The sequence below is a fragment of the Nematostella vectensis genome, chromosome 2, assembly GCF_932526225.1.
Source record: "Nematostella vectensis chromosome 2, jaNemVect1.1, whole genome shotgun sequence".
In the NCBI taxonomy this organism is placed as follows: Eukaryota; Metazoa; Cnidaria; class Anthozoa; order Actiniaria; family Edwardsiidae; genus Nematostella; species Nematostella vectensis.
Window position 1 is genome coordinate 10,159,149 of NC_064035.1, and position 22,391 is coordinate 10,181,539.

General features: G+C 40.7%; 1 protein-coding gene and 1 long non-coding RNA gene across 5 annotated transcripts; one reads left to right on the plus strand and one right to left on the minus strand.

Annotated features, from left to right (window-relative positions):
- The first annotated feature begins 280 nt into the window (after window positions 1-280).
- On the plus strand, window positions 281-20,448 carry LOC5521301 (mitogen-activated protein kinase kinase kinase kinase 5). 4 transcript variants are annotated; one of them, XM_032366541.2, is made up of 30 exons: window positions 281-546; window positions 645-702; window positions 1,395-1,485; window positions 1,995-2,059; window positions 2,228-2,283; window positions 4,864-4,911; window positions 4,988-5,030; window positions 5,212-5,284; window positions 5,431-5,482; window positions 5,685-5,764; window positions 6,060-6,122; window positions 6,196-6,277; window positions 6,477-6,602; window positions 6,783-6,864; window positions 8,211-8,307; window positions 8,702-8,804; window positions 10,158-10,352; window positions 10,724-10,789; window positions 12,181-12,265; window positions 12,468-12,550; window positions 13,113-13,173; window positions 13,455-13,533; window positions 15,132-15,190; window positions 15,275-15,378; window positions 15,570-15,667; window positions 16,552-16,625; window positions 17,037-17,102; window positions 17,304-17,396; window positions 17,577-17,647; window positions 19,169-20,448. In XM_032366541.2, the coding sequence occupies exons 1-30, from the start codon at window positions 445-447 to the stop codon at window positions 19,310-19,312; spliced, it is 2,499 nt and encodes an 832-aa protein (XP_032222432.2). In that variant the 5' UTR covers window positions 281-444; the 3' UTR covers window positions 19,313-20,448. The 4 variants fall into 4 exon arrangements, with proteins under 4 accessions (XP_032222432.2, XP_032222433.2, XP_001641110.3 ...); XM_032366542.2 differs by having other exon boundaries at window positions 10,158-10,271; XM_001641060.3 differs by lacking the exon at window positions 10,724-10,789.
- Window positions 20,449-20,961: 513 nt separating this feature from the next.
- Window positions 20,962-22,268, minus strand: LOC116604232. The gene is made up of 2 exons (XR_004290963.2): window positions 21,916-22,268; window positions 20,962-21,489 (listed from the first exon to the last, which is right to left on the minus strand). It is a non-coding gene; the product is annotated as an uncharacterized LOC116604232 (long non-coding RNA).
- Window positions 22,269-22,391: the final 123 nt, after the last annotated feature.

Genomic DNA, 22,391 nt, shown 5'->3' on the forward strand with positions numbered 1-22,391 from the left:
GTATAATTCAAATTAGTCGATAATTCATCGCTTTTTTATACAAATCATAATAAACTCGATTCCAAATTATTAAAGCTAAAGTAGACCACAAATTTAAAACCACCAAGGGACCACCAAATGGCATTGCTTATTTTTTGTGTTATTTATGGTACTTATTGCAGTTCTGTTTATGGTACTCATTGTAATTCTGGGTTTATAAAAATTCGACATCAGATGATATCGATAATCAATCGTGCTATTGTCGTTGCAAAGGAATGTCAGTGGGTATTATGCCGATGGGGCTCATTTGCATATCTCCGAAAGTTCCGCAACATGAATCAAGAAGTCGAATGACAATAATTCATACGCTCTCAACATTTACAAGAAACCGAAAAGGAGCTGCGCTAATTCTTTAAATGGTAGCTTCCGCTTTCCTATTCCAAGCCACTCTAGGCTAACAGTAGAATGAGCGTGCCGCTTCGAGCTCAAATATCTCGGGGGAACCCGGACAAGGTCTTCGATTTGATAGAGAAAGTCGGAGGAGGAACATATGGCGATGTGTTTAAGGTTTGCGATAGAATTCATTCATACGATAACGACCTTTTAGCAAATATATTATATTGCGATTGGGAGGTTTGGATTGAATAATCTTGCGTATTTTACAGGCGCGAGTCATTGCGACAGGGGACCTTGCTGCCGTGAAAGTAGTAAAAGTCGAACCAGGTTTGCATTTTATTTTACAACGCTATTCTCAACCTTATTAATAAATGCTTATTATGGTATTTTCTGTATTTACTAATGTACCATTTGAATCATTCAATCCGTTGATAAAAAAACATTTTTACTTATTCAGTCGATTTCTAAATCGATGACTTCGTAAGATAGTCTGTATTTTGTCTAGTGTAAGACTCATCACCACTTGCCTTGTGGAGTGCAACAGGGAGCCATAGACGTGATGGTTGTTTTCATTCGTTAAACTTTTATTTACTCCCTTTAGTAGAATCGCACAATGTCAAAGTATTTTCATCTTAGCACAAAACAGAATCATAACTATTTTGAAGCAAACAATTTCAAGATGTTTGAGACATACATAATTATGTCAATTGATCAGTCAACTGTGGATCAACTTTGATTATGAATGATTCCTAGTCAATCATTTTTTGTTTACATAATCACTTAATCATGGTCAAGTTGAGCTTGTCTTCTGTCCTTCTGTTTACAATATGTTAAATGACCTCTTGCATAAATCCCACTCACATAGGTCAAGATGAAATAATTTTGTTAGTTAAAGTTGATTCTGTGCAGGTTTTGGGGAGGAAAAAGAGTGTATGAAAGAGATCAGATGTAAAAGTTACATTCAACTTGGTTAACAAGAGTCAGCAAGATTTCTCTGTTTCAAATATTATTTTGTTTAGGGGATGATTTTGAGTTAATACAACAAGAAATTGCTATGATGCAACAGTGCCGGCACAACAACATTATCAACTACATTGGTGCATACATGAGGTAGGGTATAATGGCAGAAACATTCAAGGGAGCTGAAACACAGGCCCATAATCAGATATCACATGCAAAATGTCTACAAAACTGTGATTTTTTAATAAGAAAGACAACTTTTTGCACTCAAAAGGACATGTTGCCTGTCCCCCCCTGACACTTCCCTGCCCCCCCCTGACACTTCCCTGCCCCCCCTGACACTTCCCTGCATATGCACCCTTTTAGTCTTAGAACTGCCATTTGCCATCTACATACTCAGTAATTTTAGACATTGGTATATGTTTCTATACTGCAAAACCAAACTGCATCTTCTTCTTCAGACTTTTATGTTAATCAATTGAACTTAAGAAAGGCTGACCAGCTAAATCAAGAACTGCTCCTTTTAATGTTTCTCATAAGAAGCTGATACCAAATATTTACTATACCATAATTTGTATCTATTATGATTACTATTCTTTGAATCTATTATGCAATATGGGTCTCAGACTGATATTTTTGTGTACTTTGTCTATTTGAAGGAGAGATAAATTATGGATTGGAATGGAATACTGCGGAGGGGGGTCAATACAAGACGTATATTGTGGTAAGTATTATAGCATAGGAGACATTTTCCAGAACACTTGTATAGGCATATATGTGTATAGAATAAGTAATATATTTGACTCTTCTAACTAGGTACAGTACTTGTTTCCTTTGTTAAAATATGTCCTGTATACTTTGCTAAAATTGATAAAAGTTTTTCGTTCTTTAGTGACAGGTCCCTGCTCTGAAACACAAATCTCATTTGTAACAGTTGAAACACTCAAGGTAATGATGTTTCTGCAAAACATGAAATTAAGGGGGACTTGTAGACATGACTCAGAAATTGCAGGGGTGTTACCAGTGGTATGATCAGAACATGCAGGAATTTTGCCAGGGTATAAAGAGAAATTGCAGTGGTGTTGTTTTCAGTGGTATGAGCAGAACAGGCATGTTGTCAGGGTATAAACAGAACTTCCAGGGGTGTTGTCAGGTTATAAACAGAACTCGCAGGGGTGTTGTCAGGGTATAAACAGAAATTCCAGGGGTGTTGTCAGGGTATAAACAGAACTTGCAGGGGTGTTGTCAGGGTATAAACAGAAATTCCAGGGGTGTTGTCAGGGTATAAACAGAAATTCCAGGGGTGTTGTCAGGGTATAAACAGATCTTCCAGGGGTGTTGTCAGGGTATAAACAGAAATTCCAGGGGTGTTGTCAGGGTATAAACAGAAATTCCAGGGGGTGTTGTCAGGGTATAAACAGATCTTCCAGGGGTGTTGTCAGGGTATAAACAGAACTTGCAGGGGTGTTGTCAGGGTATAAACAGAACTTCCAGGGGTGTTGTCAGGGTATAAACAGATCTTCCAGGGGTGTTGTCAGGGTATAAACAGAAAATCCAGGGGTGTTGTCAGGGTATAAACAGAAATTCCAGGGGTGTTGTCAGGATATAAACAGAACTTCCAGGGGTATTGTCAGGGTATAAGCAGAACTTGCAGGGGTGTTGTCAGGGTATAAAAAGAACTTGCAGGGGTGTTGTCAGGGTATAAACAGAACTTCCAAGGGGTGTTGTCAGGGTGTAAACAGAAAATCCAGGGGTGTTGTTAGGGTCTAAACAGAAATTCCAAGGGGTGTTGTCAGGGTATAAACAGAACTTCCAGGGGTGTTGTCAGGGTATAAAAAGATCTTCCAGGGGTGTTGTCAGGGTATAAACAGATCTTCCAGGGGTGTTGTCAGGGTATCAACAGAAAATCCAGGGGTGTTGTCAGGGTATAAACAGAAATTCCAGGGGTGTTGTCAGGATATAAACAGAACTTCCAGGGGTATTGTCAGGGTATAAACAAAACTTGCAGGGGTGTTGTTAGGGTATAAAAAGAACTTGCAGGGGTGTTGTCAGGGTATAAACAGAACTTCCAAGAGGTGTTGTCAGGGTATAAACAGAAAATCCAGGGGTGTTGTTAGGGTCTAAACAGAAATTCCAAGGGGTGTTGTCAGGGTATAAACAGAACTTCCAGGGGTGTTCTCATGGTAAAAACAGAAATTCCAGGGGTGTTGTCAGGGTATAAACAGAACTTCCAAGCGTTGTTGTCAGGGTATAAACAGAAAATGCAGGGGTGTTGTTAGGGTCTAAACAGAAATTCCAAGGGGTGTTGTCAGGGTATAAAAAGAACTTCCAGGGGTGTTCTCAGGGTAAAAACAGAAATTCCAGGGGTGTTGTCAGGGTATAAACAGAAATTGCAGGGGTGTTGTCAGGGTATAAACAGAAATTCCAGGGGTGTTGTTAGGGTATAAACAGAAATTCCAGGGGTGTTGTCAGGGTATAAACAGAAATATTCCAGGGGTGTTGTCAGGGTATAAACAGAACTTCCAGGGGTGGTGTCAGGGTATAAACCGAAATTCCAGGGGTGTTGTCAGGGTATAAACAGAAATTCCAGGGGTGTTGTCAGGGTGTAAACAGAAATTCCAGGGGTGTTGTCAGGGTATAAACAGAAATTCCAGGGGTGTTGTCAGGGTAAAAACAGAAATTCCAGGGGTGTTGTCAGGGTATAAACAGAAATTGCAGGGGTGTTGTCAGGGTATAAACAGAAATTCCAGGGGTGTTGTTAGGGTATAAACAGAAATTCCAGGGGTGTTGTCAGGGTATAAACAGAAATATTCCAGGGGTGTTGTCAGGGTATAAACAGAACTTCCAGGGGTGGTGTCAGGGTATAAACCGAAATTCCATGGGTGTTGTCAGGGTATAAACAGAAATTCCAGGGGTGTTGTCAGGGTGTAAACAGAAATTCCAGGGGTGTTGTCAGGGTATAAACAGAAATTCCAGGGGTGTTGTCAGGGTATAAACCGAAATTCCAGGGGTGTTGTCAGGGTATAAACAGAACTTCCAGGCATGTTGTCAGGTTATAAACAGAAATTCCAGGGGTGTTGTTAGGGTATAAACAGAACTTCCAGGGGTGTTGTAAGGGTATAAACAGAACTTCCAGGGGTGTTGTCAGGGTATAAACAGAACTTCCAGGGGTGTTGTCAGGGTATAAACAGAAATTCCAGGGGTGTTGTCAGGATATAAACAGAACTTGCAGGGGTGTTGCTAGAGACATGACTAGAATTGCAGGGGTGTTGCCAGTGGTATCACCGGAAGATGCAGGGGTGTGGGGAGAAATGTCAAAAGCTACTTTAATGTAATAAATAGGAATAAAATGAATAAATAAAAACCCAGAAAGGTTCTGTTTTGGCCTAAACATCCTAATAAAAAAAGGATAATGCCCAAAGTGAGCCCCGATCTCCAAGTTTTATGGAAATGTATTGTAATGGAAGGGGGCTAGATCAGTATCTTTTGTTAATATATTTATTCAATTTCAATTGATGATTAAACCAGGGACTTGCTTATCTACATGAGAAGAGTCTGATGCATAGGGACATCAAGGTATGTTATGTTTTTGTTCCTTTCAAGTGTCAAATTTGTCATTTAAATTTAATTTATATTTATTTGATTTTGACAGGGTGCAAACATTCTTCTCACCACAAATGGGGAAGTTAAACTTGGTATGTTTGCTCAGGAGGAGAAGGGCTCAGTGTTGTGTCCGAATTTGAAGGATAATGAACTATGAAATAGCACCAAATCAAAAGATTATTTGTGGGTGGTAAAAGAGTACACCTCTTTAGTGTCTTATGCCTTAGATTGCCACCCCTGCTAACATGTCCTTTTTGTAACTTTATATTTCAGCCGATTTTGGTATATCTGCAAGAATAACAGAGACCATGAAAAAAAGGAAATCATTTATTGGAACTCCTTACTGGTAAATACTGAATAGGGTAGATACACCAAAGAATTTTTGGTATTTGACATCTAAAAAAATATCTGGTTTATTCTGTTCTCACATTTTTTAAAATAAAATATAAAATTATATTGAATTTGATAAGATGTTTGATTATTTGCACCCAGGATGGCACCTGAGATGGCGGCCGTTGAGCGCACTGGAGGATATGACCTAAAGGTTTGGTTTTTAGTTCATTCACCCCCTTTATATACAAAGCGAATCTTAAAAGTACACTTTGCTTGGAATGTTTTGCAGGCTAATGCTTGCCAAAATGACATTCACAATTTTTTAAACAGCATGAGATTAAGAAACAGCATGAGATAAAGAAGTTGGCAGGTATAAAAGAATGACGATTTAAATTTTGCATATTTGTTTACAGTGTGATATATGGGCTGTAGGGATAACTGCAATAGAGATGGCTGAACTACAACCTCCAATGTTTGATTTACATCCAATGAGGTAGGTAGCAAGGGTTTCGTATCAAGTGTTTCGAATAAGCCCAGATGGTAGACAGCAAAGTGCCTCCATAAAATCATCATGGTTATGCCAACCCTCAAAACGCTTATCTCTTTATGTCTTTTGTGACTGTATTGAGCTAGCTCTATACACCCTAGATCTCTGATGTAGGGTTTAAAAGCCTGCCCTGAAAAAGTCTTGAATAATGTTAAAAAATTTGGCAGAGCTGACTATCAGCACTATTAATTTATGTAAGAATATATATGTGTATCTCTTTTTTTTTTTTGCTTTTTTCCAGAGCACTGTACATAATAGGAAAGAAGAGTTTTATTCCCCCAACACTAAAAGAAAAAGATAAATGGTAAGTATTCATTTGTCCTAAAATTGTTTATACTGATGTGTCATGTTCATTTTGTGGTTATCTTTATTTAAAGGTCAAATGAGATGCATCATTTCATCAAAGTTGCTCTGATTAAGAACCCAAAGAAAAGACCTTCTGCTGATAAGATGTTGACTGTAAGTCCCCCCTTTATTCATGTTTAACATTACAATAGAAAATGTATGAGAAATAAAATAACCTATCTAGATTACTTAATTGTTATAATACACTATGGTAATAATAAATCATCTCAATCTCCACCAGTCTTCAATTTTTCTATTCACTTGTATTGTCGTCATTTCTTTTGATTATTTTGATTTCTTTTTACTCTTTAAGCATCCATTTTGCTGCCGGCATCTTACAAAGGCAGTCCTTCAGGATTTATTAGACAGATACAGGAGAAAATCCCAAGAAAAGAACTTACAACCAGACGACTCAGATGATGAGCAACTGGATGATGAGGCAAGTCAACCAAACTGGCCATGTGATGCATCTTCTCTTATAAAACGATTGTTTATCTGACAGGCCATCTTTTAAAGACTCTGGACCAGTCTTGTGTGACACTTGTTGTTCGGGTTTTATTTTTTAAATTGTGTATTTGAATACCTGAAAAGTTTGTATTATCCTTGTTTTGTTTTTCAGCATGTTAAGGTCATGACTAGGATAGTGTCCACAAAAGCACGGACACCAAACAACAGAGCCAGCATACCACCAGATAGTATATGTAAGTCAGCATACCACCAAATAGAATATGTAAGTCAGCATACCATCAGAACGTATACAGTGTACAAGTCAGAATACTGCCAGAACATATATGTAAGTTACCCTGGTTCCAGAGACTCTAACATCTCTCTATTTATTTGCCAGCTAGGTTGAGACGAGGCTCTAGCCTCTCGAAGCTCTATTTCGACTTCTGCTAGGTTAAGAATCTGAACTTGGTCGCTGATTGACCAATTGACGTGTGGTAACGGAAACCAAGAAATTCTGACAGTTTACTTTTGTATTTTGGCTTCAAGTTCAAAAGGTCAAAACCTGTTTTTAATTCTTGATGTTTGCAATAACAAACATCTAAACGAACGAAGTAGAGGAGCGATGGATATTTTGATTGCAATTTTCATAGTGCTTTGCAGTCCAAATTAGTTACAAGATTTTTCAGTATTGAAAATGTAAAGTCTGTTCAAGATCAGTCTCTTTACGAATTCATCAAGCAGCGAGATGTCCTCTCTGTGCTGCCGACCAGCTACGGGAAATCGCTGATTGTCCAGCTTATTCCCGGCGTTTGCTATTGCCTCAACGATAATGGATTCAACTATCCCAAGCAAGGAATTGTACTGGTCATTTGCCCCTTCAGTTTTTTTATAGACTCGTTCCGAGGATAACTGCGAGCTTATCCGCGATTTTCTCCTCCTTGAGGTGCTTTCCAGGGAAAATTTTGTATTCCCCACCTCCTGTTGGCATATTTTTGTCACTAAATCTACATTAATGATCCCATGGGTTTTCAGAAGAATGTTGCTGTTTTTAAATTGGGTTTTCATGCAATTTTCGTACTCGTAAATGCGATTCCCAAGCGTAGGGATGTTTACACCCAAAGTATATGTAAGTCAGCATACTGCCAGATAGTATATGTAAGTCAGCAAACCTCAAGATAGTATATGTAAGTTAACAAACCTCCAGATAGTATATGTAAGTCTGCAAACCTCCAGATAGTATATGTAAGTCAGCAAACCTCCAGATAGTGTATGTAAGTCAACAAACCTCCAGATAGTATATGTAAGTCAACAAACCTCCAGATAGTATATGTAAGTATAGTATATGTATGTAACATACCTCCAGATAGTATGTGTAAGTTAACATACCTCCAGATAGTATATGTAAGTTAACATACCTCCAGATAGTATGTGTAAGTCAGCACATACTCCAGATAGTACCGTATATGTAAGTCATAATACTTCCAGATATATATGTAAGAAACATGGCACCTCCAGGTAGTATGTATAAGTGAGCATGCCTTTATATATTTAACAACATACATACCTTATGAGTGCCAAAAAATGATTTATCTTTTTGCAGTAGATGGAGTTCAGGTAGAGCCTATAGCAACTAGTGACACAAAAACGTTTAAATACAGAGGTGAAAGCTCCCAAGATAACAACAGTTCTACACTTAAGTAAGTGAATATATTATTGTACAATCTCCAAGCAGAGACCACTTGGACACTAAAGGCTACCAAATGAATGCTACGTAAAAAATATTTTTGTGCCTATTTTTCAAACTCTGCAACAACACATTGTCCTTGGTTTGTCTTTACAAAAAGGCTAAGTAAGCTTTATGACTTGTTATACATGGACAGTGAGGGCACTGCTTAATGGGGAGAACAGCCCGCTCCAATGATTTGCTGGCTAACAAATGCAAACAATGATCAACATCCAACCCCATTTATTCCCCCATTTCATATCACAAACCTTATCTCTTGATCTCCCTCACATCCCCTGTATGATCTCCATGTTGTCTTGCACAGAATTTATTAATTGCGATTTATTGATTCTTCTTTCCCTTTGCAGAGGAGATGAGGTAATAAATGAAGGAAACACAGGAACTTTTAAGGCAAACACTCCCGCACCAGAAGCACCACAAGAGGAAGAACCACCACCCCTACCTCCTAAGGTAATACTCACAAAAGCCACCACCCCTACCCCCTAAGGTGATATTCACAAAAAGCCACCAACCCTACCCCCTTAAGGTGATTCTCACACAAAGCCACTACCCCTACCTCCTAAGGTAATACTCACAAATGCCACCACCCCTACCCCCTAAGTAATACTCACAAAAAGCCAACAACCCTACCCCCTTAAGGTGATTCTCACACAAAGGCACTACCCCTGCCTCCTAAGGTAATACTCACAAAAGCCACCACCCCTACCCCCTAAGGTAATACTCACAAAAAGCCAACAACCCTACCCCCTTAAGGTGATTCTCACACAGAGCCACTACACCTAAGGTAATAGTCACAAAAAACTACAACCCCTACCCCCTAAGGTAATACTTACAAAAAGCCACCACCCCTACCCGCTAAGGTAATACTCACAAAAAGCCAACAACCCTACCCCCTTAAGGGGGTTCTCACACAGAGCCACTACACCTAAGGTAATAGTCACAAAAAACTACAACCCCTACCCCCTAAGGTAATACTTACAAAAAGCCACCACCCCTACCCGCTAAGGTGATACTTACAAAAGCCACCACCCCTACCCCCCAAGGTAATACTCACAAAAAGCCACCACCCCTACCCCCTAAGGTGTACTCACAAAAAGCTCACCCCTGCCCCCTAAGGTGATACTCACAAAAAGCCACCACCCCTACGCCCTAAAGTAATAGTCACAAAAAGCCATCACCCCTACCCCCTAAGGTGATACTCACAAAAAGCCACCACCCCTACCCATTGAGTTAAAAGTCACAAAAAGCCACTACCCCTACCCCTTAAGGTAATACTCACAAAAAGCCACCACCCCTCCCCCTTTAGTCAATAGTCACAAAAAGCTTCCATTCCTACCTCCTAAGGTAATACTCACAAAAGCCACTACCCCTACCCCTTAAGGTAATAGTCACAAAAAGCTTCCACCCCTTCCCCTTAAGGTAATACTCACAAAAAGCTACCACCCCTAAGCTACCATTCCTACCCCCTAAGGAAATACTCACAAAAAAGCTACCACCCTACCCCCTAAGGTAATACTCACAAAAAGCTACCACCCCTACCCCCAGATAATACTTGCAAAAAGCCACTACCCCTTCCCCTTAAGGTAATACTCACAAAAAGCTACCACACCTTCCCCTTAAGGTAATAGTTACAAAATTCCACTACCTTTACCTCTAAGGTAATACTAACAAATAATGATCCAATCCTACCCCTAAGGTACTACCCCTAAGGTACTATAATATTTGTAAAAAGCCATTATTGCTACCCCCTAAGGTAATGTACCTTTTCCATCGTCTTATTTCCAAGCCGTGTCTATATTTCAGATTAAGAAGGACCACTATCAAGTTCCAAAGGTTCAAAGCTCTACCCGACCGACTCCTCCGCCTAAGCCACCTCATCTGAAGGTCTCCCGGACGACAAGCGCTGATGCCCTTCCAGTAAGGAATGAATCTGCACATAGCCGGCACATGTCTGAGGGAAACCTTCCCGGAATACCTCTTCCAAAAGCACCACCACCGGTACGCTATGTACCAAAACGACATCACTACATAACGCAACGTTTAAGGGAACACTTGTCATTGTTAAACACATTAAAACATGTTATCACCATTTTTGTTGTCTCCATGATTATGACACATTCTTCCATCGTCTAGTGGTAGGCTACAACAACAAGGATCATCACCATCATCTTTATCAATGTTGACTTTTATCCTTGTCAAATGTTGTTTTCTTTGTAAAGAATGTTGCTAAGGGTTAAAAATTGACCCGAATTGCCATGCTAAGATAGCTACAGAATCAAGGAGCTTAACAATACAGGAGGCATGCATTTGACAGCCAGCGTCTGTCGAAATAGTTTTTGTAGTTGCATGATCTATTATCTTCCACCCAGAAACCAAAGCCTCGCGGCACAGTAAACGGCATTCCCCAACCGCTCCCAAGAAATCAAACAGACGTCGAGAGTATTTCTGAGAAGTGTGAAAAACTCCGCTAACCTTCAAGTCGCCACTTTCTAAAAAGCTAATTTCTGACAGTTAAAGATTGGCTCTTGGGTTATAGTATTTATTTCCATTTGCTTTTTTAATATTTTCCTAATTGGTTATCCTTGGTCGCCGTTAGCCTTGTTTCCTCTAATGTTTGCAATTTTCTTTCTAGTCGTACTGTACTTCTTCCTTCTGGATTCACTGCATCCTTTGTGTTCTATCAAGCCATTCATTTATCTGTTACTACGTTTGTTTGTTCATTTATTCAATCATATACACATCCCATAAATTAATTCTCCATTCTGATACACGTATAACTGTTTGCCAATAGACTAACTAGCAACGAAATAATGGACAATAATTGCACCCAAAGTAATCCTTTACTTATTGTTAGAGTCAGAAGTAGGTTGATGTTTAGCTTAGGGCAAGAGGTAACTCCACACGGGCGGCGGAAGGGGAGGGGCAGAGGGGTCCAGCACTTTTGTAAGTGGAGGGTAGCGGCTTCCACTTTTCTGAGCGGATTTTTCTTTATATGTGAACGTTTTTTTAACCAACGGGTTTCAAGGGGTGCATATACAACCGACAACAAATTTGTTGAAAAGTTTAAAATGCCGTGTATAAAAACATTTTTAGCGTTTTTATAAATAGCGCTTAAGAATTTGAAACCACCACCCACGTCTTCCCCCTGAAACCACCAACCGCATCTCCCTCTGGAACCACTACCCACCCCTCCCCAACTCTCTCCCCCCCCATCTATGGGACCACTCCGCCGCCCCTGCTCCAACTCAGTAGTAAGCAATGGACTTATTTTACCAAATGACCACACGTCAGAAAGGCTAGATACTAGTGCTGCTGGTGTTTTGCGACATAAGCTCAACATCTGAGAGCTCAATGGCTAGAAAGAGGCACACAGCTATGATATACAGCTTTATACTTTTTTTTATAAAAACGTCCAGCCTGATATTTTGACACATTCTAAGAACATGTCGAGGCTCAGATAGCAGCGAGATATTGCTTTGTTGAATCAGTGCGTTCTAAAATGCAGAAACAAATGGTGTTTATTCGACAACCTTATTTTTGCTATTGATTAATGTGTATAATATTTTTATATACACCAGAATTTAAGAACATCCTTAAGAACATATTCAGCCTTTAAATGCTCCCCCCCCCCCAAAAAAAAAAGTTAGACGTTCTTATATAAAAAAGAGTGTGTTTAGATTTATGCAATGTCTAGTGTTTGACATCGTAATACATTTTGATGTTGATATACATGATTGTAGTTTCTGTTGGTAATGCTTTAGCCTTTAGTTGTGTGGTTGTGGTTCTTATGTGTGGTTTACCTATGCTCTAAATCTTTTGTATGTAGGTGACCACATGCTTTTCCAAGATTTTCAATGAATGTCCACTTCACATATACTGCACTGCAACTTGGGTGAATCCAAGTTCACATTGTAAGTAGCGTGCTGGGAGAGACACAGTTAAAAGTAGATTGTACGGACGATTTCGAATCAGTTATAAGCGTTTTACAGATCTTGCAGCATAGAGATACAGCAAATCTAAAATAAATTTCTTTATTTTTTTATATTTTTTTTATTAAAGTGCACAAAGCCTATTGTGGAGTGTACACTAAAATGGTGTACTTTTCATGTGCAGGCAAACACATTCTCATTGGTGCTGAGGAGGGAATATACTCGTTAAACATCAGTGATCACGTGCATGATATGGAGATGGAGCAGGTACGCTTGTACTCTCTTGCCGAGGTGCTATATATGTGCGGGCTATGTAATCACTGGAAATTGTGTTATGTGATGGGTGGATGGATGGAGCATCGGGTTGTGCGGTGGATGGATGGGACATTGTGTTATTCATGTGTATGTAAGGGTTTTGCCAAGGGGAGCCCAAGTGGCGCAGTTGGCAGAGCGTCGCTTTGTAGTGCCTGTGCCTCTCACCACAGGTTTCCCGGTCGCTTTGTAGTGCCTGTGCCTCTCACCACTGGGTTCCGGGTTCGATTCCCGGTTACGACGTGAGTTGTGTTAGAATTTGCTCCGAGGGTTTTTCTCCGGGTTCTCTGGTTTTCCTTCCTCCACAAAACAAACAATTTCGATCTTAGCTGTGATCCGTGGTCAGACATGAGTTGTACGGCGGCTGCCTGACGCGCCTTCCCATGCCTTCAACTCGAACACGTCTGAATCTGCGCTCTCGTAATTTAGCATATAGCTCGATGAGAGTAATCAGCTACTCCATTTTTTATATTATATATACATAACCCGATTTAAAGCAAGTGCTTCCCTTTTGTAGATCAGCTCAAAGAAATGCACATGGCTTGCGGTTATACAACACATAATGGTTTCTATTACAGGTAAGGGTGTTACCCAGCAGCCATTTTTACAAAAATTTGATATCATGTGTAGATGTCTATTATTGAGCTTTATTTTGGAGTTTGTTTGGGGTCGTGTAAAAAAAAAGAGATGTCTGTTTGTCACTTATGATCTACATCTATATGAAAAGCATATTAAAAGTATGTCTTACCAGTCTAGAAGTATTGGAGAAACGATTTGGTGATGCGTCACATTCACTTATTCTGCCTCAATAAGCTCCTCGAGTACTGCTTGGTTTATGGAGTTTTTGTTGTTGTTGAAGGAACGCCCCCCTGTGTTTTCATGCACAACCTGGTCTCGCTTCACGATAAATCACAGACATTCTTCGTGACTATGGCAAGGTCAGTACTCCAAGAGCTTTACTATAAAGTTACTATACTATACTACGTTACTATAGTCCTATCTACTGCTCTACTGCGATTTACTGGTTTTGATCCTCCGTCTTCTGTCAAGTTTTCTGATCTCTCTTCTTTTGATGCTCCTTTACTTACTTTTCTTGACACCCTTTTTAGTACTTCTTCATCTACTTTTCTTCCTGACACCCCTTCTACTACTCCGTTACTTCTCTTGTCACCCCTTCTACTTCTTCAAATACTTTCTTTCCTGACACCCCTTCTACTACTCCCTTACTTCTATTGTCGCACCTTCTACTTCTTGAAATACTTTCTTTCCTGACACCCCTTATGTTGCCTCTCCCTTATATAATTCTTTTGTCATCCTTTGCACTATTTCTTATTCACCTAATTCTTTTTTTATCCTACTCATTACTACATCTTCAGTTACTTCCTTTCATGACACCCTATCTGGTGCTTCAGTCTTCTTCTAACATTTGCTTTTTTTCTGCTACACATAACTTCTCTTGGCACTCTGTTCTAATGTTACTTCCTCTTCTACCATTTTGCTTATTCTTCCAAGTTTTGTTCAACATATATGGTGGCCGATCGCTGCCGTTCGATTTCTTTATTTTCTTGAAGGGAAAATCGCATTTTTTCATTCAAAAGCAAAAAAGTGTAAAACAAAAATAATTTGAAAGCGAAATCGAAGTTAAATGCAAACTAAATTGTAAAAACAAAACAATTTAAAAGCAAAATCAAAGTTAACCCATTGACTCCTGGCTATTTTTCTGAATTTACAAAAAACAGACTGAAAACAGATACCCCCCCTTATTCTGAGTTTTATACAGCCCATCAAAGTGAAATACCGCTGCACCTAGTCAGCGGTATCCTAGCTTTCCAACAGTGCTTTGCGGTCCCCACTTTTAATCCCTTGTCATTGTGCGGATACCAGCACAAGTTGATGGTTGCTTGTATTTTTCATCAAAAAATACAGCTATGAGCGTATTGGGAGAGTGTCCTAGGACATCTTGAAGTCTATTGGGGCATAATTTAGTGCTGTGCTTATGGATATTTGCAAGCAAAGGTGGATTCATGGTGATTTTTTCTTGTTTGGCTTCGCCTGAATGAGAAAATAATTTTCTAATGAACCACCACAGCTCTCCTAAATGCTTTCTTTTCTGAAACCAAATTGATTCCAAAATTGTTTACATTGTTATTCTGGGTCTGTATGGCCTGGAATTGATTTGTTTGGCTTCGGGATGAAAAGATTAAAAAAACATCGGACTTTGGGTAGAGGAGTGTTGACTGGCCCTCCCCTCGTGTTAATAGCAAAGCAAAGTTAAAAGCAAAAAAGGTTGTAAAACAAAAGCAATTTGAAAGCGAAATCAACGTTAAAAGCAAAATGATTGTAAAATCTCCTCGGCCTATCGCTGCCATAGTATCCCATGGTGCACATCGGCCCTTAGCATAGTAAAAAGTGAGGAGTACAGACTAAACTAAAATTAAAGAAACTTCTTTCTTAGGGATCTGTCCTATTGTATTGGGCCTTATTTTTGTCCCTAGAGAAACACAAACATATTCAATGAACGTGTCTTTCTTTCTAGGGGAATCGTGTACACACAGAGAATAACCGAGACCAGAGGCTGTCTAAAGTGTTGCGTTGGTTAGTATACTTAGCCAGAGCTTATAACGCTTACCGAACCATGATATGATAGGACAACCCATAATGTTTTTTTTTTCTCCTCAGTAAATAACCCGTATAACTCGCAGCTCTATCTCTGCGTTGCCTTGCCGCAGAACGTGTTACTGATGCAGTGGTATGAGCCCCTTGAGAAGTTCATGAAAGTTAACGTAAGTGAAGCAAATTTTGTTTTGATTTAAGGGGGCTACGCAGGAAGAGACAGAAGATTTTATGGGTCATGGACATCTGCTTGATATATTGAAGCAATCATAGACTTTCGTTCCCTAATACTCTCATTGGAAATAGGCGTTGAGTACATAAATGATACTAGCAATATTTCTTGAATTTCTTGCACGTTTAGATGTTCCAAGTTGATCTACCATCTCCTCTTACGCTATTTGAAACCGTTGTCATGCCTGACATCGACTACCCACTCATCTGTGTTGGTGTAAGAGAAAAGTAAGTAATACCAAATTGTTTGTGTTGGTGTTATTCGCAAGACATTTAACGATCGTTTAGACCGAATGTGATACGATGGTAATAGGTACCAGTGGAAAAAATTGGGATATTTTCAATTACGAACTTAAAAATATATATAATTGGAGAGTTTAGGATTCAAGGGATTTTAAAATTTAAAAATGCTCGGAACCCGGTTATACCATGTAATGTGATGCTACTTATTATTCTCACTTGATTGATGTTCAACCCCGATTACCCGAATTCTGAAAACTCGACCTGCCGCTAACTTGATTTGCCGCTAACTCGACCTGCCGCTAACTCAATCTAAGCTCGAGTTCCAAGGAAACTATTTCCAGTAATTTCTACCCGGATAACTAGAACTCTTCGCCAAGTAAAACTCTACGCTTAGTAGAAATCTTCGCTAAGTAGAACTTTTCGCCAATTAGAACTCTTCGCCAGTAGAACTCTTCCCCAAGTAGAACTCCCCCCAAGTAGAACTCTTCCCCAAGTAGAACTCTTCCCCAAGTAGAATTCTTCCCAAGTAGAACTTTTCGCCAAGTAGAACTCTTCGCTAAGTAGAACTCTTTGCTAAGTAGAACTCTTCCCCAAGTAGAACTCTTCCCCAAGTAGAACTCTTTCCCAAGTTGAACTTTTCGCCGAGTAGAACTCTTCGCTAAGTAGAACTCTTCCCCAAGTAGAACTCTTCGCTAAGTAGAACTCTCCGTTAAAAAAAAACTCTTTGGTAATTAGAACTCTTTGCTAACTATAGAACTCAACGCTTAGTACAGCTTTTTGTTTTGTTTCTTTTTGTTTCTTTCCGCTGTAGTTTGTAGATCTCGTTTGCCGTTATACTGGTTATAATCTTACTTATTCTCTTATTCTAGTGCGGATTTGCCGTATAGCTTCGACCTTGTGAATCTCAACTCCACCTCTAACTGGTACACAGAACACAATGAAGGTAACATCAAAATTTTCCAGAGATGTGGAAACCTGGCTCTACATTCGGGCGGACGTCCCGTACATTGCATGGACCTGCCACACTAACTCACAATCGTGATTTTAAGCTGCGTGGTGCAGTCCGTATCTCTACTGACGGATTGAAGAATCGTGTGAAGCGCAGGTGGCTTTGCCTAAACAGACATTTGTGCTATAAGAAACACATTTACTCGCATTTAAACTTACACCCTCCTGTTCAAAATAGTTTCCTTGGCTATCAAACAGGGTTTTTAAAGCTACCCATGATTACATGATTATTACATGATCTTTTTCTTAACTATCAGATAAGGTAAGATAGAAGAAATACTGTTGCATTATTTTGTTTCTTTATTTTCGTAAGGCGAGAGTTGGCAACCGACCTTTTCTTTTTCAGGTGTGAAGCTGGCTGTGGACACATTTGATCAGCTGGAGAAAGAAACGATACTCATTTGCTCTGACAGTAAGCTACTCCACCTGCTTCCTCCCCTCCTGTTATTCGTCCCCCCTTTTCCTCCTACCCATTCCTCCTTCTCCCTTTCTTCCCCGTCCCTACCCCTCCAACCCGATATCCTGCCTCCCATTCTTTTCCTCCCCATCACCCCCTCTTACATCGTCTTCTCTCCTTGACTCTGCGGTGTCTGACTACTTTTGCTTATCTTAGACACAATTAGATTCGTTAACCTGGAAGGTAAGCCCAAGCAGACCAAAAGAGGAGTGGCTGAGATCCGGTTTGACGTTAAACCCGACTCAGTGGGTAAGTCTTTCTCAGACCTCTCGTTGGTAGATCTAGATTCATTTCTAGCAGCAAATATATCATTAATATAAATGCTTTTTGTTGACAAAAGCTATAATGGTTCTGCGATAACGAAAGCGCAAAAGAGGTTCTATGCTATGATTGGTTCAGTATTGTCATTTTTTGTCATTTTGTTTCCAGTCTGTCTGCAAGGAAGTGTTCTTGGATTTCACAAGCATGGATTACAAGGCAGAAGTCTCCTCACCGGTCAGGTACGAGCATGGGGTGTGCTCCTAGGCGTGGTGTGAGCGTGGGGTGTACTCCTAGGCGTGGTACGAGCATGGGGTGTACTCCTAGGCGTGGTACGAGCATGGGGTGTGCTCCTAGGCGTGGTACGAGCATGGCGTGTACTCCTGGGCGTGGTACGAGCATGGGGTGTGCTCCTAGGCGTGGTACGAGCATGGGGTGTACTCCTGGGCGTGGTGTGAGCATGGGGTGTACTCCTAGGCGTGGTGTGAGCATGGGGTGTACTCCTAGGCGTGGTGTGAGCATGGGGTGTACACCTAGGCGTGGTACGAGCATGGGGTGTGCTCATAGGCGTGGTACGAGCATGGGTTGTGCTCCTAGGCGTGGTACGAGCATGGGGTGTGCTCCTAGGCGTGGTGTGAGCGTGGGGTGTACTCCTAGGCGTGGTACGAGCATGGGGTGTACTCCTAGGCGTGGTACGAGCATGGGGTGTACTCCTGGGCGTGGTACGAGCATGGGGTGTGCTCCTAGGCGTGGTACGAGCATGGCGTGTACTCCTGGGCGTGGTACGAGCATGGGGTGTGCTCCTAGGCGTGGTACGAGCATGGGGTGTACTCCTAGGCGTGGTACGAGCATGGCGTGTACTCCTGGGCGTGGTACGACCATGGGGTGTACTCCTAGGCGTGGTACGAGCATGGCGTGTACTCCTGGGCGTGGTACGAGCATGGGGTGTGCTCCTAGGCGTGGTACGAGCATGGGGTGTACTCCTAGGCGTGGTACGAGCATGGGGTGTACTCCTAGGCGTGGTACGAGCATGGGGTGTGCTCCTAGGCGTGGTACGAGCATGGGGTGTGCTCCTGGGCGTGGTACGAGCATGGGGTGTACTCCTGGGCGTGGTACGAGCATGGGGTGTACTCCTAGGCGTGGTACGAGCATGGGGTGTGCTCCTGGGCGTGGTACGAGCATGGGGTGTACTCCTGGGCGTGGTACGAGCATGGGGTGTACTCCTGGGCGTGGTACGAGCATGGGGTGTACTCCTAGGCGTGGTACAAGCATGGGGTGTGCTCATAGGCGTGGTACGAGCGTTGGTTGTGCTCCCCTTCCCTCTTTCTCGGGTATGAGCAAAAATGATTTGCATTTCTTTTGTTCTTTGCCCATTTGATTGTTAGTCTAATCTTTAGCGGCTATATGTACTGTTGCACGGAAAGTCGCAAAAATGTCATTGAATGTTGGATACTTAAAGTCTTTTACATTTTGGAAGGCTCGAAAATGGTCAGAATTCAAAATCCAGCCAAAGTAACTATACAATATTGTGTACCCTTTTTTTACGCTTAAAATAATTTGAAAAATCAGTTTCTTTCTATCTATAACACTAGGTTGGGGTAAATAGGGATATTTTACGCAGTTTTTTGTCGGTTATTTTCTTATTTTTTGTTTTCATCTGCATGCGTCCAAATATCTCTTTGATCAAGTCTTTTTATCTAAAAAAGCTAGAAAATAATGCATTCTGGTAAGGGGGATTCTGACCTTGCTTGCGTTCATTGCAGGTGAGCGTGGAGATGAACGATCCCAAGCGCACCTTCCGACTCCTCGGGGCAGACAGTATTGCGGTGGTCGAGAGCAGGCTCACCAGTGAACCCGATGGACCTTGCAATCTTTACATTCTAGCTAGCACGCCTAAGAATCATTGACCAATTGAAGCCAAAGATCTCACGTTCGCAAGCGCACGCAAGATTCGCTGATTAACCATGCACTCATACGCGATGGGCGTCCCTCCACAGCGGACGCAATAACACCATGTAATATACCTTCTTATTCCTGGGCCCAGTAAGATCCTCTGGGTGCTAGGTGTGCATTTGTTTCCGAGTGGAAACCCGTTACTCGGCAACAACCTTAAGCACATGGTTGCTGTGAACGAACATTTGGTACAAAGCGTGATATCTCTGGTGCATCACTTGCAACACTCGTTTCCAGCATCTGAGCGTGTGGACCGAAGGTAGGTCAAGCTTTGTATCAAGCCTGTGTACATTGCGTCCAAACTGCGTCCAAACTGGGAAAGGAAATCGTTGCCGACATGTAAACTTCATTCTGCCTGCTCTGGGGATGCTCAAGAAATGATGATCTTTTGACATTTTCTAGGTACACCTTTACAAGTTATTACCCTCGCTAGCTATATATGTACAGTTATGGCCATTTTGTCCATTATACGTGCGCCCTTTGCTGTGTAATCAGCTAGAACGAGAATTAGAGATAGAAATAGAGTTTTAGCATGGACCACGTGATAGCAAGGGTCACGTGATATATGGGAGACGCACCAAATTAGGCTCTCTGAATTTTTTTTTTTTTGCTGAATTTAACCTGTTTCATACTTCAAAATAGTTATGTAGCGAATACAGGATGTTTCCGTCCTTGATAGACCTAGAAACTTTCTGAACAACTGAAATGCACGACAGAATTTTGAATTTTGTTCTCCCTTCTTTGTCATCGTCGACAGCGTCAAAACTTGCTTGGGATAACAAAAATATTTTTCTTCTCTTTTTTAAATTGGTATATTTTAGGGGGATGACTGGAAAAGAATTGCTTTTTCACTGTCTCAAAGGTCGAGTATATATTTTTCTACTTTCGCAATTAAAAATTCGGGACTTGATCAGTTTTTATCCAGAAAACTACGAAAATGTTACCAAAAAACTATCCACGAAGAAAAATCGGGATAAAAATTTCCAGAACTTTGTGAATCCACCGATTAGCAAGAACATAGGCACAAAATTATTAAATTAAAAACAATGACGTTTTATAAAGTCTTTGAATAAAGAACATTTAAACGGCGTGTCTGTGTCACTGACTTATCTACATTTTCGTTGTTATCTATGACGCGCTCGGTGGCCCGTGATGTCGTCATGGAATCACTGACAACTATGGTTACCAGGTTACCCTACGCCAAAACACGTCGGAAAGAAGCTCTACCTTCCGGAATCCCAGATACCTCCCCCCCCCCTCTTTAAAAAGTCTTATATGCCCGTCGAGAAAATAAATAAATAAAATAAATAACCCTAAGGGATACCAGATAACTGAAATTTTAACCCCACAGCCAGCTCAAGACATAATATACCTATGACTAGAAGTTCTCATGGAGAAGTGAAGTGCTCGAGCTCATAGATTGGTTGGTCATTCAATTGCAAGGGTTAAATTCATATTCTTTTAGATTTGTGTGGGGCAGTTTGCACATTTTCCATAAGCCAGGTTTATGCAAGAGCCCATTTTCTTTGCAGCCACTGTCTTGGCTGATCACTAACCCTTTCATGGTTTCTCTGTTTTATAAGAGAAGTAGAACAAAAACAAATTGCTTGTAGTCTTATTTTATTAAACAAAAGAAATTTTTTAATTGAAGCCATTGTATGTCTAGAAAAGGAAAGGTGAAGTCTGATAACCATAGTAAACAATCTGATTAGCTGTGGAGGGGATGTGCAGTCATAGATATTATGGAAAGTAAGTATATTTAAAAAAAAAGGACTGCTTTTTGGTGGTTGAGTGGGAGGGGCACAACCCGTGTGCCCACCCCGAGCTGCATGCCTGTACATACCCAGTAAGCTATTTGGGTCTAAGTGGTTGCCATGATAATAGCTACTGAAAAGATTACTGCTCATGTATTAACATATAGTGAACTATACAGAATTTATGATCTCCTGGTTATCCCTAACAATAGCTTCTGCATGTAAGTACACTGCAGTATTCACTGGAGCCCACTGATTTCTAAGGGGTCTATGTGTCTCCTCCGTGGCTGTGTTTGCCTTGGCTTAAAATAATAAAGCAATCCATTTTTTTTCTTGGGCAATGATTTGCAATCATAGTAGTTCTGTACTGGACATTTCTGTGGAAAAAAGACTCAAAATATAAAATACTATTATATAAAATAATATAAAATAATAGTATCGAGTAAAATAAAGCAATTTAATGTCTGATATTAGAAGGGCCGAGAAGTGGGGCAGAGAAATGAGATTTTTCGGATTGATTTTACATTTCTCTTTATACAAAAGTCTCATCAAATAACGCAGAGATCTACTGAATACTTATTATTTACCCGTCATCTTAGGAATTTGAATGGTTTATCTTCCCTTTATTTATTTCGCTCAGTTGCATTTATAAACAAAGCCTTACAGTACAAATGCCAGGCAATGGGATTTGGGCTGTTTGAATATATTTCGCTTTTCCCTTAGGTGAGGGGCTAGTTTGATTATCCGAGTTATTTTATTATCAAATGACAAACTTCGAAAGCATCATAAGTCGTCATACTTACCTAATAATTCTTTGATATCGCCATCGTATCCGCGGTATAAATCGAAGAAGGAGCTTTCAATATTATCGGAAACACAAGGTAAGTGCTTCCCTGCTAGCAGAGGCCTCTTTTCTCTGTATTTCCCTTGGCTGGCGTTCGAGTGGAAAAGATACCTCTGCCATGGGTCGCAAGTTCGTTTGATCAAACCGCCGTCCACGATCGTGGACGAGTTCCAGAGCGCATGTTCCGTTCTTTAATTACTGGCCACTATTTGAGCCCACAATGACTAGCGCATGCATGAAACGTATATCCGCTGCGGGATAATAAGCCCGCATTCGAAACGGCGTCCTCCATAGAAATATCACGCGACGAATTATAAAAGAAGCCATTCAATGCCTTATCTTCATTCAGAATTTTCTCTCTTTTGACTAACGAGTCAATCTTCCGTTTACAGGTTTTGCATATTCTTCTGGGAATAGCTGATCTAAGTTTACCAA